General features: G+C 29.9%; 1 protein-coding gene across 1 annotated transcript; it reads right to left on the reverse strand.

Moving 5' to 3' along the window:
* Positions 1-518: 518 nt before the first annotated feature.
* LOC132720865 (glycine receptor subunit alpha-3-like) lies at positions 519-13,930 on the reverse strand. The gene is made up of 8 exons (XM_060705090.1): positions 13,885-13,930; positions 11,558-11,662; positions 9,359-9,426; positions 8,749-8,981; positions 6,991-7,073; positions 6,321-6,482; positions 5,634-6,025; positions 519-5,191 (listed from the first exon to the last, which is right to left on the reverse strand). Exons 1-8 carry the CDS (start codon positions 13,928-13,930, stop codon positions 4,961-4,963), a joined length of 1,320 nt encoding a protein of 439 aa, XP_060561073.1. The 3' UTR covers positions 519-4,960.
* Between the last annotated feature and the right edge of the window lie 1,755 nt (positions 13,931-15,685).

Here is a 15,685-nt window from a genome sequence, read left to right on the forward strand (position 1 = left end):
GTTAAGATATACAGAGTCGTTATGTGTTATGTAGTTCTTATACAGATTGCTACATTTTTTCACATAGAATATTCAAGTTTGATTGGAAGTCTCAATGTCGTTTGCAAAAGAGACCTTACTTAAAACGTTCCACAAGAATATTTTTATCATCCAAATCAAATGGTAGTATTTGTGCGAATTATAAAAAGGAAAGTATTTAGGAAGCAAGCGATTGACATAGTGGATATATTAAAAAGTATTTATTAATATAACTTAGGAATTGTTAGTTTATTTTTAGAATTATTTTAGTTCGATTGTGTAGGAATGTATAAGGCTATAGCACACTCTCAAATTTGTTCGTAGCACCAGCCAATACTGAGCAATGTGTGTAAAGTTTCATGCTCAGTGAAATAACGGCTTGACCCTGACTGAACCCACATGGCTTGCCATCCTTAGATTGCTAGTCTGATACATAACCACTGGGCAATGCCTCAAGAACTGTCTTTTTTAATGTAAACAGAACAAAGGCAAGTCAAAAATCATTCCTCTTGTTTTAATGATCACTATTAGTATTCGTTATCAATTACAAACATAATCTATCTCATGGCAACCTTAACACATAGTTTATATTCAATACTCTTCAAAAAGTATGTATTAATATAATCTTGTTTTACAATTTGTTCTTTAAAAAACATCTCAGTTAGCAATTTTGTTGTTTGTTTTTTGGGGTTTTTTTCTACATATTAAGTAATATTCATAACACCGCTCAAGATTTAATGAAGATAATGAAGAATGTTCAAGAAATTATATCCTACGATGTTGATATATTGAATGGACTACAACACGTGTCTTATAATACATTTCTTTACATGTATTTTCTATGCCAATCATCCCGAATCAATCATGTAACATTTATGTCATACCTTTCAAAGTTTACTACTTAATAAAATATTTCAAAAAATTCTAAGAATAATAATATCTAAAAATATAAAACGAAAGCACTATGGAAAACAAATTTTTATGCACATCTACTCAATTCCAAACATAGTAAAAAAACCTCTAATTTTAATTGCTTATGATAACAGATTCTCCATTCTACTTGGTCAACTATGAATTATCTTATTCTCACGAAAGTTGGCTGCTTTCCTTTTTTTACATTTACGCATGACAAGGGTTGATGACACATTATACAGAAACACTGGCACACCATTACAATCAATGAAATGTTAACAAACAAATGATAGTCTATGTTTTCTAATTGACACAATGAATTATCATATGCTCTCATGTTCCTGAACAATACATCTTTATACATGTACAGATTTCACATACCGAATTTAAATACTTCATGTAATGTAACATATAATGCTTTTGTCTCAATAGCATTTTATGGCAAAGTAAGAGCGTGATAGTTACATAATCTACACTAATCATTTATTATAATAACGGTAATTAATGATGACGACGAAGTTGATAATTAAGTGAGATACATAAATAAAATGGTTCATACTTAATTCATTGTATATGAGCATAGTAAAATACTAGTGTTGTCAAGGACAAACCCGGTTATATCTTTTATCATTCTTAAACTGGTTCACACTCACACATAGTGCATTACTAACATAGGTGTCTAATATCAACATTCACTAAGGAATCAAATATTTGTTTTATTCACACTATAAAACATTTATCATTCATACCTTTTCGTGTTTAATTTAATCCCTTCGTTAAAGAGATAAATACATTTAAATATTTTTTTTATAATCCTGTTTTAATTAAACAGTTATTTGGAGCGATCTTTAAGGATTTCATTTTTCTCTTTTCTGCACAAACTAATCATAACATTTCAATCAAGCACATACATCTGGTACGTTACATCGTATATCATTCTTAAAATATTACCAAATAATTATTTACATCTTATTCCATTTACATTTAATAACAACAACATATGCATTCACATAATTAACAAAAATCAACACATAAACATTAATGCTATCAATCACATTGATATGAATAAAGGCAATTCAATAACAAATGTTAATATGAAATTATCAATACTTCGTTAACAAATAAAAAACACAAGTAAATCTAAAAAACAATTAACAGAGCACTCTCTAAAGTTGTTTTTCCAATTGCTCAATACAAATCACAGACTCTTTAGACGTTATACAATATCATGACGAAAAGAATCGAGGATTTAAAGGACATAAGAAATGTCTGAACTAAATATTCACCAATATTTACCACGAATTGAGCTTTACACGATAAAAAGAACTGAAACCAGTAATATGCATTTTGAACATGAAGATGCTCCGACATAGTACTTCGTTTTAAAATATTTTCCACGTCAAAAGAACGAGAAACCTACTATGCTCAATTGCATTTAGCATTTGAATTGTAACAACAGTGTAAATGCAAATTAAAGGTTTAAATTAGATGAACTTGATTTCAGATATAAAATTGACATTGTTATGTTACTGGTGGACTAATTATATTCCAGAAAAAGATATATGATTAATACATTTACTCAAGTAAATTGTCAAGGCTATAAATAACTTTAGCATTGCAGATGAAAAAGATGTACATGTATAAGAAATGGCGATTAATATTAGATTAATGTAAACGCTGTACCAGGACGTATTTCTCGTGGTGTTTTATGAGCTACAGTCTACGCTATACCTTCCCTTAATGTTTGTAGATCGCGTAAGTGTTACAATTTCAAAATATCCCGCTACTAGTAATGTAAACTATGTTGGTTCATTTGCAATTTATTGTAGTTAAGTTTGAAAACCTATGAACATGTATTACAATTCCCAGTGTTTTGGAAATCTATCTCAGGTTGCAGGTATTCGATATCTTATTCAAATACTCTATTAATTTTCTTGCAATTATTAGAAAGAAATAGAAAGTTTACTTTAAAAACTACGTAATTGCATAGATTATCTTACCAAAGGCAAAGGACGACCATTGACTTGCAAAATGGAAAGCATTAATAGACATTTACAAACTAGATTGTAAAGCTTCAGATGGTAAAATATACTTCAGAAATATCCGCGTCTTTACAATAACGCTGTCTTGTCATTTTAAATGTTATAAAAAGCTATATATTTGTTGTATAATGCATATTGATTGCATGTGAAAACAGATTAAAACTTATCCTTATAGATAAGAATTACTATGTAATGTGCTCGCCTTTTGATCATGTTCTTTTATTGCAGAATGATATTGAAATCTAAGAGATTCTTACTGAACATGTCTAATTTGAACAAGGGAATGCACTGTAACACCGCAAAACGTCCGTACCGCAAAACGTACGCGTGTGGACGTTTTGCGTCGCATATCGTACACATGTGAACGTTTTGCGGTGCATATCGTAATTGATAGCATTACTGTGTCTTTGCGTCGCATATCGTCCATATTAAATAAATAAAAACTATGATATTGAAATAAATGTAATTTTATAGACATACAGAAAAGGACGGCTATACGGACGGACGAACCGGGGATTGGACTGAGTGAATGACAAAAAATATTAAAACTAAGCTTTGCTTTTGACAATAGCTTTTCATATAATTGCATGAAGAAGTGGGAATGATTTTTTGTGTTCTTGTTGACTTTGGAAGTTTGGTTATTGAACACCTGTCTATAAAGGCTCCACATGACAAGGGTAGATGATAGCATTGAATATTACAAATAAAAGCAAGTACATTTCATGTACTTGGTCAGAATCTGGGTAACTGATATCAGTACTCAATTCTACGTCTGAAATGGTTATTAATATCCAAATATCTGTAAATGACAAAGATATGTTGTTTTTTTTGTTGTTGTTTTGTTTTGTTAGATTTAGCCTATAATCTAACTTTGTTGAGATTTTATGGTCATAAATATTCTGTTGAAATTGTCAAGATTGAAGAAGAAATGAAAGCGCTGGAGTGGTAACAATGTGAAATATAACAGATATTGTAATTCAAGGGCAGATAACTCTGGACATATTGCTAAGAGTATGATATGTGGATGCTGGAGTGGTAACAAGCTAATTTGGACGGACAGAGAGACAGGCGCATACTCAGGTGAGAAAACATTAACACACAATAACACCTGATAATAACTGGTCAAAATTAACGAAAATTATATAAACTAAGATATGGACGTTATAAGGCAGGACCATGCCTTTTTGTCGCAAAATGTACGTCAGAAAAATGTGGACGATATGCGCCGCAAAACGTCCATATACGTACGTTTTGCGGTACGGACGTTTTGCGGTGTTACAATGTACACCCTAAGCTGTCTTTTAATGGTTAACTTGATCCTTTGGTCCTGTCTTAAAAAACTGCCAGTTTTTTATGACACAATAATTTTAGACTTAGTTTACCGGTAAAGAATAGAGCTTAAAACGAAAATATCATTCCTGTGTGTATGCAAAAGATGTATTTTATATTTAAAAGGAACTATTTAGAAATCATCAAATTATTAAACATCAAATTAGAGCATATCAATATATGTTTAAATATTTAATTTTCCTTTTATTAGGTTAAACGATGACTTCGAGCATCTGTCATCCTTACTTATGCAATGTACTTTATTTTATATGCGTTATCATTCTTCAAACACATATTAAACTTGAAGTAACCCGCTGTGAAATATAGCTTTATACCCTTAACGTTTGAGACAGATAGAAAGGCATATTTACATAACTAGTTAATAGTTTATGTTTATCGATATAAACATGTATATCCTGCATTGCTTAAAGAACTCCCGAATTTTAAAGGTAATAACACATTTTGAAAGAGTGACCATTAGATCATTTAGTGAAGGGACTGCATGTTTTTGTTAGGCTGTTATAAAAAAAGATTTTCAATAAACTTTACAAAATTCCTTTCATTTATAAAATAAGAAAGTTTAGTTCTTATAGATAGTATAAAGTCGATTTGAAAGTGTTTGAGTGTCGCATTATTTTTCTTTATTTCATCAATTATCATCATATCTCGTCACTATCAGGCTCGCTGAACAGCTCACTGTTCAGTTGGTCTAGAAAGTAACTCCAGTAGACAATATTGAACAATCCAAACAGAACTGGAAACATTATCCTGGATCCCACATCACAATACATAGCATAACGTACACCACTGCTTAACTTTTTCTGTTTCTGAAGTTTACCATAACTTGTTTCTCCTCCATTTTCGGGATCCCGGAAATCGTCTTTTTCCTTCTGAAAATATGATATTGTTTTGTTATATTAATAACCGTTCTTCTGTGTTTATTTCAATGTAAAATAGAGATAAATAAAGAATCCCTAAAGAAAGCTCAGCAAGACAAAATTAAAAATGTTGCAGACTCGGTTTGATTTAGCCTAATAATGGCTAGTAATGGAAAGTGCAAGTTATCGCCCATGCCCTATAGCACCAGCTAAGGCAGAACTCAACATTTATCATAATTATAGTGAAATTTCCGCAAGTCAACCCAAACATATCAGATACTTTATTTGTTTTTCTCCATATATACGTGACAATCTTAAGTTTATTGGCGTTCTGTTGTCGTCGTTTTCGTTGCAACAACAAGCACCATGACAAGACAAATACAAGTGAAATGAGATTATTGTCGATAAGAAGCAGTTGAGTATAAATCAGACATTGCTATGAAAAGGTTCTTACCTCTTTCGATTCTCTTTGTGTACCCATCCTTGGAATGCTTAGAATATTTTTAAACTTAAAACCTTTATTTGTGTCTTTTCTCATCAAAACATTAGCAACTGCAAATTCTATAAGAGCAAAGAATACAAACATCAGACACGTGACCATCCATATATCTATGGCTTTTGTATAGGACACGTGCGGAAGTGACGCATTCACGCCAGAGCTCTGCGTTGTCATAGTTAGGACAGTCAATACACCAAGGGAAATACGTCCCGGTACAGCGTTTACATTAAGCCAGAATGAAATCCACGATAACATTACAACAAGAACGCTAGGAATGTACATCTGTACGAGGTAATATCCGATGTTTCTGGCAAGTACAAATTCAACTGTCAGGCGACTGTGATTTCCTACAAATAATAAATTATTATTGTTCATAATTTGAAATATTAAATAATGGCACAAATACCTTATTTAGTTTATCTAGTATTTCAATAATTGCTTTCACGAAATTTAGTTTGATTCCAATGGTTTTGCAGTGCGACTCAGATAAACATGAATAAATCTGCATAAGATCATTGTCAATTGGTTTCTACAGGACTGTGCAAAAACAAGCGTACTTTTTGTATTCAACTTGAAAAGTATTGAAACGTATTGTAAACTTCTTTAACGTTGATATGAAGTCATACAGACGACTACCCTTACCAAGGTCTCTTCTCCTAACTTTGCTTTCTTTTGTGTCGATTCTTAAGACTTCGAATTGTGGCATCTGTTTGGTACTTTCATCTAAATGAACTGGACCCTCAGTATTTTCAGTAGCGTTGTTTTGAGTCCAATTTAGCAATATATTCCCATCGTTATATGAAACTGTATAAGATGAACACAATGTTGAGAGTATAAAAATTGCGAAAACGTTGTGTTATGTGAAAGCAAGACACAAATGTAGGTCATATCTGTTGTCATATTGTGAATAAAATATCATTCCGAAGTAATTATATTTTAACATTCTGTTATTTTGTTATGTAAATATATAATAAGAAAGGTATACATGTATGTAGATGAAAACAAAGATCACAAAGATCAAAGATGCTTTAATAAAGTCCTAATTTATGTCTTCTTTAACTACAGATGTACTTTTAAATAAAGGCATTTAGTTGTATTGCTCTGTTCAATGAAATATAATTATCATTAATAAGTATAAAGTATTAAGAACTGTAGGCAAATATAATTAAGCAATTTAGTATATACTTTCCAAATCACACATCTTAAATTTTGTCCAATCTTACAGTTACATGTAACCTATCTTTTGGGAAAGACGAAAATGAGATATTATTCAATAAACATTTTGATAATATTGTTTTAACAAAATACTTACAACTCTCCATCATAATCATACAAATCTGTTTATCAAACGGATAATTCCGAAAGTTCATTGGACAACTGAGAGTTAATGAAAGTCTGAAATGAAAAATAAAGCATGTAATTGTCATAGAGCCACAAGAAAAAAGTGTTCATGCCTGACAAAATGCGCGGAGGTGCACTCGAGGGCTTCCACCACCAGTATAATTGTATTGTAAGGTCACCATATGTCATCCTGTGACGTAATGTGGCGTTGATGTAACGTAAAATCCAACCAACCAAGAATTCGTGGGTTTAGTGTTTAATAGTGAAATTGGTAATATTTATTTTGAGTTAGTCAATAATGTTGCTAGTAAAGTAAGCTCTGCGATAAGAGGCATATATTTTGCAAAACAAAACTTACTTAAAAACTGTAATTCAATAACACATTTGTGATTAATTGGAAAATGATAAGTTTGAATAAAACACTTTACCATGGTAAAAAACCAGCTTTTGCGTTAGAATAGTTTGAGATAAAACTCAATGGGCAATTTACATAAAACTTAACAATGGATATAAAACATTTTATTTGGATGTATATAAATATTGAACATATTCTGCTAAGGTGCCAAAGGATGTGATATCAAATAATATTTTGATAAAACAGATATTTCATTTATTCATTTATTGGTGAGCTGATGACCGAACATTTGCAGTGATATTTATTGTCTTGTTTCCCTCTGATTGGAATATCAAAATATTGATAATAAAGATTTTTCTTTTACTTCATAAAACATGTTTGGATATGATGGTGTATATTGTTCCTTTTGTTCTCCGGAAACTGATTGATTTCCTAGCTGAATAGGACGTTATTGTTATTTTCATCAGGCGTTTTAATGACAATGTCATGCAATATATTCAATCAATTAGGAGAGTAAAATGAATAGTTATGCTATTAGGTTACACCATCTAGAAGACACCCGATTCCAGGACCAAAAAGAAAAAGCAATAATAATCAATTCATATTTTAACTGTAGTAAAAATTCTGAACAAGTCTAATCAAAACAATTTAAAACAACATTTAATTAAATACGAATCTATATACTTTAAATATCTACCTATTTATTGCTAGAAGAAGTCTCAGTAATATTGATGTACATGTACAATGGAAAGATACAAGTTGTACTGTTTGTTTTAAAATGATAAACAAACTTTAAATTACTAGTATACATAGTATACATGCATGTATGATATATATTACTCCTTTACAGAAGCAAATAATTTCTGTAAGTTGGTGCTTTATTTTTCTCTGCTTTGTATATATTTCACAGGACATATTTAAGACCAATATTAATTTAATTCGATCTGATTTATTCAATTGATTATTTTTATATCATTTGTAAATGAACTGGATAAATCTACTTATAGCCATTTTATTTTAAACGAAAATAGAAATAATACATTTTATGTGAAATCTTATATTCAAACGGACAGACAATAACTTTGAATCGAATTATTACAATCATAAACTTTCAAGGACATAACTTTAAACGAACTTGATTAGTTTGGAGTTTTTGTGTGTGTTTTGTTGTTTTTCACTTTTGTTTATTAAGAAAATGTTTCATGTCAACCAAGCCGCGCTGTTTTCCAAATTACAGAAAAAAATGAAAATGAGGAAATTTGTTTGAATGTTTCTGATTGGTACACTGATTTTTTTCTTCAATTAAAATGTTTTATGAATCATGATTTGTAATCATATCATCTAACGGAAACAAACAGACAGAGTTTGACTTACCTTGTTGAATAGGAGACGTTTCCGCCTTTATAAATTCGTAGCATTTTATTCGCCATAAGTACATTATGATAATATGCCCTCTTTTCATTCGGAAAATAAATGTCAGGAACCCAAAGTTTTTCCAGATTTTTGGCATCAATTTCGACATATCCATCATCAATTGATTTAATATCATAGTCGCTGAATCGATGATCATACCAACTTAAATGCAGTAATATAGTTGCAGTTAAATCCTGAAAAAATAAAACCACTTAGGTACATATGATTTCCTCATAAACTATTACTTATATCATTAATGCATATTCGAGAGATAAAATATTTATGCATAAAATTAATTACCTGTCTGGAAAAGTAATACAGATAAAGAATCAAACTTGAGTGCACGATCGGATGGAAATAGAAATAAAACATAATCACCGTTTTGTAAAATGAACCCAGCACAATACGTTCAAATAATTCAACAAAGTTATAGTGTATTATATGAGCCGAATGTTCATAGTATGAGAACTGTAAAATGTATCCAAAAGACAAAAAAAGTAAAGCTTTTATGTAATTCAAGTGTGTGTGTTTTTTTGTTGTTTTTTTTTATTTTTGCACATATTTTACGTACCATATTTGCTTCGTCGATGGAATCAAAATTTTCAATATGTAATTCACAGCTTATTTGAGTAGGTACATCTGAAAAATAGAATTAAGATTAAATGAAACTATCTACTTTAAAACATTAATAGATCTTCAAAATGCTTTCATTGAAATTCATTCATGATAAATGCTTAAAATTTGTAAGACATATAATCTAAAGTAAATTTCAATTTTCGCAGTTTCAACACTTTTTGGACATCCGGTGAAAAATAAAAAACAAAATGCTTGATTGTCTTTTATTCTAGAAATGTATGTGTGTTCTTCATAAAAAGATTTCTACAAACATAGATAGTAATTAGATATACATTGTAATCTTAAACCGAAGAAAATTAGTTTAAGCAACAAAATATTGAAATATGAGTTATGCTACCCTTTTCTATTTTTTATGATATTCTATTTATTTGTTATGATATTGCAGTGTCTATTCATAGGTCGAATTTTAATACAAATCTGTTGTCAAAATGAATTAAATGAAATGAACATTTTACAATGTAGAATACTCCAAACCCGAAAAAAATATATTGTCACTGTGAGTATTTGTTTGACCCAGTTTGTTCCTTAATAAATCTTCTGTCCACGCCCTCTTGCTACGGGGTAAACGGAAACTTTTATGAAATTTGTGATACTCCGTCAGTTTCACTTGACACGTAATGAACTCTCAACGAAAAAACGTTTGAGGTGAAATCATTTAAGCACCTCTTTTCATACAACGCCTTATTAATAAGTACAATGTCATATCCCAATTTGGGATACTTGATGTAATAGGGTTTCAATATGCTAACATTCTCTTCTTTTTTTAGCATTTAAGAAATTAAAAATACTAATTTAAATGTAAGGAAAACGCATAAAAACAAAAATATTTGTTGTTTTTTGTTGTTTTGCGGCCGTTTGTTGTTTGTAGCCCGATTTAATTATTTCAATTCTAAGACAAAAGTCATGTAAATATCACTTTGGTGATACGGAAATGTGCATTACCATGTAATCTCTTAGATAAAAGGTTTTATCTACTGCTTTTGCAGTAATATTTAAGGTCTAGGACTGATTTTCCATTTTTTATTTTTACATTATTAATAAGTACAATGAAAAATAATTCCATCTTCTTAAGGTAATACACGATTATAACAATATGTTAGTACATTGTATGTAGTAATAATTTTCAACATGATTGTACACTGTTTAAAATGTTGTCCTCATGGGCTTTTGGCCTTCAGGATATTTTATGAAATAAAACTTTGAAAACTTTGTCATACCTATTTGCAGCAAAAACATACTTGAAATGGTTAAAAATAGCGTGTAAGGACATCGCTCACTATCTTTTGATATAAAAATTTAAGCAATAAATTTATATCTACATAATTTTAATGTTGAAAGGAAAACACAACAAAATAAATCAATATTTTTTTTTTGTTGATCTCGCTGCCATCTTGTATATTTGTATTTTTACCCGATTTAATGGAGATTTCGGAATCTACAGACATGTTAGTAATATCACTTTTGGTGATACGGTAAATTGCAATAAAACCATGTCATCTCTTGGACTAAAAATGTTTTAAAATTTGACTGTTGACAAAATTTCGCAGTCAAAATATTTAAGTTTGCCTCTAGGACAGTGACTTTTTAATTTGTTTTTAATCAAAGAAAACTACATGTAAAAACATCTGGAAAGAAAATCATCCGTCGGAAGTATTAATCACAACAAAATTACATGAAAATGGCAGACTCGATTTGATTGAGTCTGTACATGAAGGATAATGAATAAATACAACATCCCTTACGACACCTAGCACCGGCTTGAGCGGTACTCAATTCTGGACACTTAATAGTGCTGGCATCAATGATACCGAAGGACCAAAAAATATATAAATGAATTAATATGTTACTAAAAGTTGATTTCTTTTCTAAAAATTGCTAGAAGCCTCTTTAGGAAAACGTACTGAGGCAAATCTTATAGTTATCGAACCATTAACTTCTGCTTTCCTGTACGAGTCTCATGAGTTTGCCCCGAGTAAAAGTAATACCACACTTTTCCATGTAACACCACCATTGTTTGCCTCGAAAGTGTTTAATAGAAGACCGATTTCAATTATGAACTGAATAAATATAATTTTATTGAATATACTCACAGTTGAATATTGAATGGCATTAACACAACAGAAAAGTAATTTACCGTTGTCATAGTCTGGCGGAACGTTGTTTTGAAAAGTCTGATCCTCTTGGGTAATGAAATCAAGAAAGTCTTTCCTGAAAGAATACAACAATATTGAATTTAATGCTTTAGTAAGTCATTCAACAGAATTTAACTTTTACACTGGATCAATAAAATGATAAAAAGATAAGTAGAACAGGCTTTATAGCCGCGATCATACATGGACAGGCTCAATGAACAAAATAAATTGTTGCCATTTGGCCGTTTTTGTACGATCCTTCGATTTCATTTTTGACTATATATGTGTCATGCAAATCATTAGTTGAGATTTTTGCACTGTCTTTGCAAAGAATCACTCTTAAAATTAGATTTGACTTAAAAGTACATTTATATATTTCAAACGACATGACAACAATTTAAATGATAGATATTTAAAACTGTTAACATATCAAATGTGGTTAATACATATTTATTTTGAATATACCAGATATGGTGGTAAAAAGTTATACATGTATAAAAATAAGATATTGCTAGAGATGTCGTTATATTTATCATTTTTCCTACAGAATATATAAATAGTTAATTGCTTGATATGTTAATAATTCGTATTCTAAAACGATATAATATCAATTTTTAACGTTTAAGTGTAGGTGCGTGTATTTGTTAAAACAATTGTAAATGATGTTGTCATGAATTAACACATAAAATTGATATGTTATTGAACCATCGCAAAATAACTGTATAAAACATTATCGAAATATGTAGATTTCAAACACATTTGACTTTCGGCTTCCTTGTTTTGAAAAAAATGGATTGTACAATTGAAGTTGATTTGAACTAAAACAGTTATAGAGTCATATGAATCATGGAAAGACATATCTGGCTAAAGATCTGTTTACTAAAAATATGTATGATTCATAAAGACCATAATGTTTGCACTTGAATAAGTAAACAGGTTCTTATCGACCATCTGTAATTAGGTACTGGATATGTTATAAATTACGGACCCGGCAAGAGTACATTTATACGATATTCAATTATGTCTTTTTCTTGCAAACAGCTTCTTGAAATCTATTTAAAGCCAAATCCAAGAAAAACTTATTTATCATATGTGTTAAAATGGTTGCTGATAATAAAATTCTCAAAATTTATTTCTTGTATCATCATGTAGCATCTTCAGATTTTACTGCCACTATGAGACATTCAAATATATGGCAGCTAGTATGACAAAAACACCAATAATTATTACTAAGAATATAAAAATTTACGTTTTTCTACATTAAATCTTACACCAACGACACCTCAAACTTATCAACGACACCGCAATTATGTTTAAAGACTCCTGCTTGAATAGTGTAATAATTCAAATCGAAAAAGACAGCTTTCACGTGTAATAAGCTTCTCTTTTTTTTTGGTTTAAAAACGCTTATATGATTTTAGAAATGGCAAATTTACCCTATCTTTAAATAATGTATAAAATTGAAAATAAAGTGTTATCCTTTGTCAATGGATTGTGTGCTTAACGATATTTTATGGCAGTTGAAACCTGTAATGTTGGACAAATGATGGATATATGTGTGAGGTCACAACGCCACGTATTTTTTGAGTGCATATACAAAAAATGTAACTTCAGAAAGCTTTTTCGTGTTTCAGAATACTGCGAACCACTATACTTTGATTTAAATAGTAGTTTAATCAAACTTTTATGTTAAGACTACCTGTAAGATTGTCTGGTGGAACAGCATAATATAATATATCTTCAACAACAAAATTGTTGATATCAGTAACTACTGTTCCTTTATTATTAAACATCACAATTGTCGTTTTCTTTTGAAAAGATACAAACAATTTCTGGCGAATTTGATTTCCAATTTATTATCTCAACGTGTACAATGTTGACCGTTTAAATAATTCATGTTCATAATCTTGGACAATAATGTTTTCTTGATACTTGAACGAAATATTATCTAATTATTTAAGTTATAATGAATTTTATTGAATTTTACACTTTCTTATGATTTATTTCATTTTTTTTATTGTAAAACTACTTTGATATTGTTTTCGAATCTGGAATAACACATGTATATCTTTCAAAATAATACCATATACATGCCATGAACATCAAAAACAAAATCCAATACAAACGTGAAAAACAAAGGTTTATCTTTAACGAATACTTTTAATTACTTGTATTAAAAAATAAATGAAAACAGCTTCCGGAATAAGTTTGCAAATCCGGAAATTCGCAAACTCAGCTACCCTTTCTTAAGTAATAAGAGAATTAATGAAGAGGTCATGCAATAATGGGTATAACGTTAGGCAAAAACTGTTTTTTAAATTTCACATACCCCTATCAATGAGTGCTGGGGAGACAATCAAAGTTGGGTCCCCCATGGGGTTTTATCATTCTCCCACTATGGTTTGCTATCCCATGGGATGAGGCATATATGAACCACACTTTAGACGTTCTTTTCAATTTGATGATCTTTAAACTATAACAGACACTTATTTATATTTAAACAAGATAAGCTTTTTAATATTTTTAAGATAGTTTTATAATGACATTAAGAAGTCGGTAAGCCCTATCGACCATGGCAAATGTAAAAGCTTTTCCATCAATAAAATTATCAGAAACTCAACTTTACTATATTGATATATTTAAATCATAATAAATGAAGTAAATATGAACTCGAGCAATTAATCATATGATTTCAATGACATATTAAGTTCCTCTTATGTTTATTACATAATCGTGTATGATTTAAATGCAGCATTCGTAGCTAATCAATTTACACGTGTAAAGCAAACAATGGCTAATTGGAAAAATATGTTTATATAAAACATATCGAATAACAATAGAAATGGCAAGTAAACAAATGTTTATCAATCATTCTATTTTCAGCTTTTCATGTTTATACCGACTGTGGGGGAAATTTAATAATGTATTGTCATGACCGCCATATAAAAATCACTAAGTGAATTATGCTGTTTATTTATCTCATTTTGTTTCAAGATAAAATATATAATCGTTATCATATGTTGAAGTTTAGCAGACTACAACCTTTGCAATCACCGCGATCCGGCAGTGTTAAATTATCTTAAATGACTTGTAATTCATGTCAATTCTTTGTAACGAGGTTTCAAATACGAATTTATAGCAGGACTGATCGAATATGTTCTATATGTCCTCCTCCTATTTCCAGATTTTTATTATCAAATAGTTGTCAAGAGATGTGAAGTAGATGTCAAAAAATTGACCCGTACATCATTCAGTCTTGTTATATTTTACTAGTCCTTTAGGGTTTGTTTTTATGTCAATAAGGCTTGTCATTAAATATTGCAATATCGATATATTGTAGATATTTATCTGTCAAATAAACATCCAACTATATACATAATTTGGAATATCGAATTAAATTGAAGCCCAATTCTCCTTTTTTATGCAACTATATATGTTTTTTTTTTTATTTTGCATGAATAGAATCGTCTTTTTTCTCATTGTTTCAAGTCAAGCTTGAAACCTGAATTGATTTTAAGAGGCAATTGAGACTTATTATCAAGGAAATATACTTTCTTTTCGTTATGTTAAATAATGTTGTATGAATGATGCCTAAAACAAGCACAGTATTTTGCACTTTCCAGTAGCTTCAATTCACTGGTTCAACCAAATCGAGCCTGCAACATTTTTAATATTGTCGTTTTCGGCGAGCTATAGAGATTTCGTTTGTTCTCTATTTTAATATATGACCTGTTCCAACGTCTCCTGACCTTATGATAGACAAAAATGTATTAGTTAACTTTTCCTAACAATTGTTAATAAACATTAGGAATATTAAAATAGCAGCCGAGATAAACGAAAGTTCAGTCAGAGAAATAAGCGTTTTGCCACAAAAACGTTTAGAAATGATATCACAATGTTAAGTATATATTTTTCTGTTAAGTCTGTATTTCTTATATGCTTGCCATTAAATCTGAAGGTGTTTTGTTAACATTAATCAAACTATCGATTAAACAAACAGCTTCATAATAACCAAGGATTTCATTCTTCCGAATCTACATGTATTAAGATTGTGTATTCTTATATCACCCATTGATAAGGTAAAACGTACTTAATATTGTCTTACAGAATATATGCCTATGATTTTGATA

The sequence above is a fragment of the Ruditapes philippinarum genome, unplaced genomic scaffold (genome assembly GCF_026571515.1).
Source record: "Ruditapes philippinarum isolate M1 unplaced genomic scaffold, ASM2657151v2 ctg2524_1_1_1_1, whole genome shotgun sequence".
Taxonomy (NCBI): domain Eukaryota; kingdom Metazoa; phylum Mollusca; class Bivalvia; order Venerida; family Veneridae; genus Ruditapes; species Ruditapes philippinarum.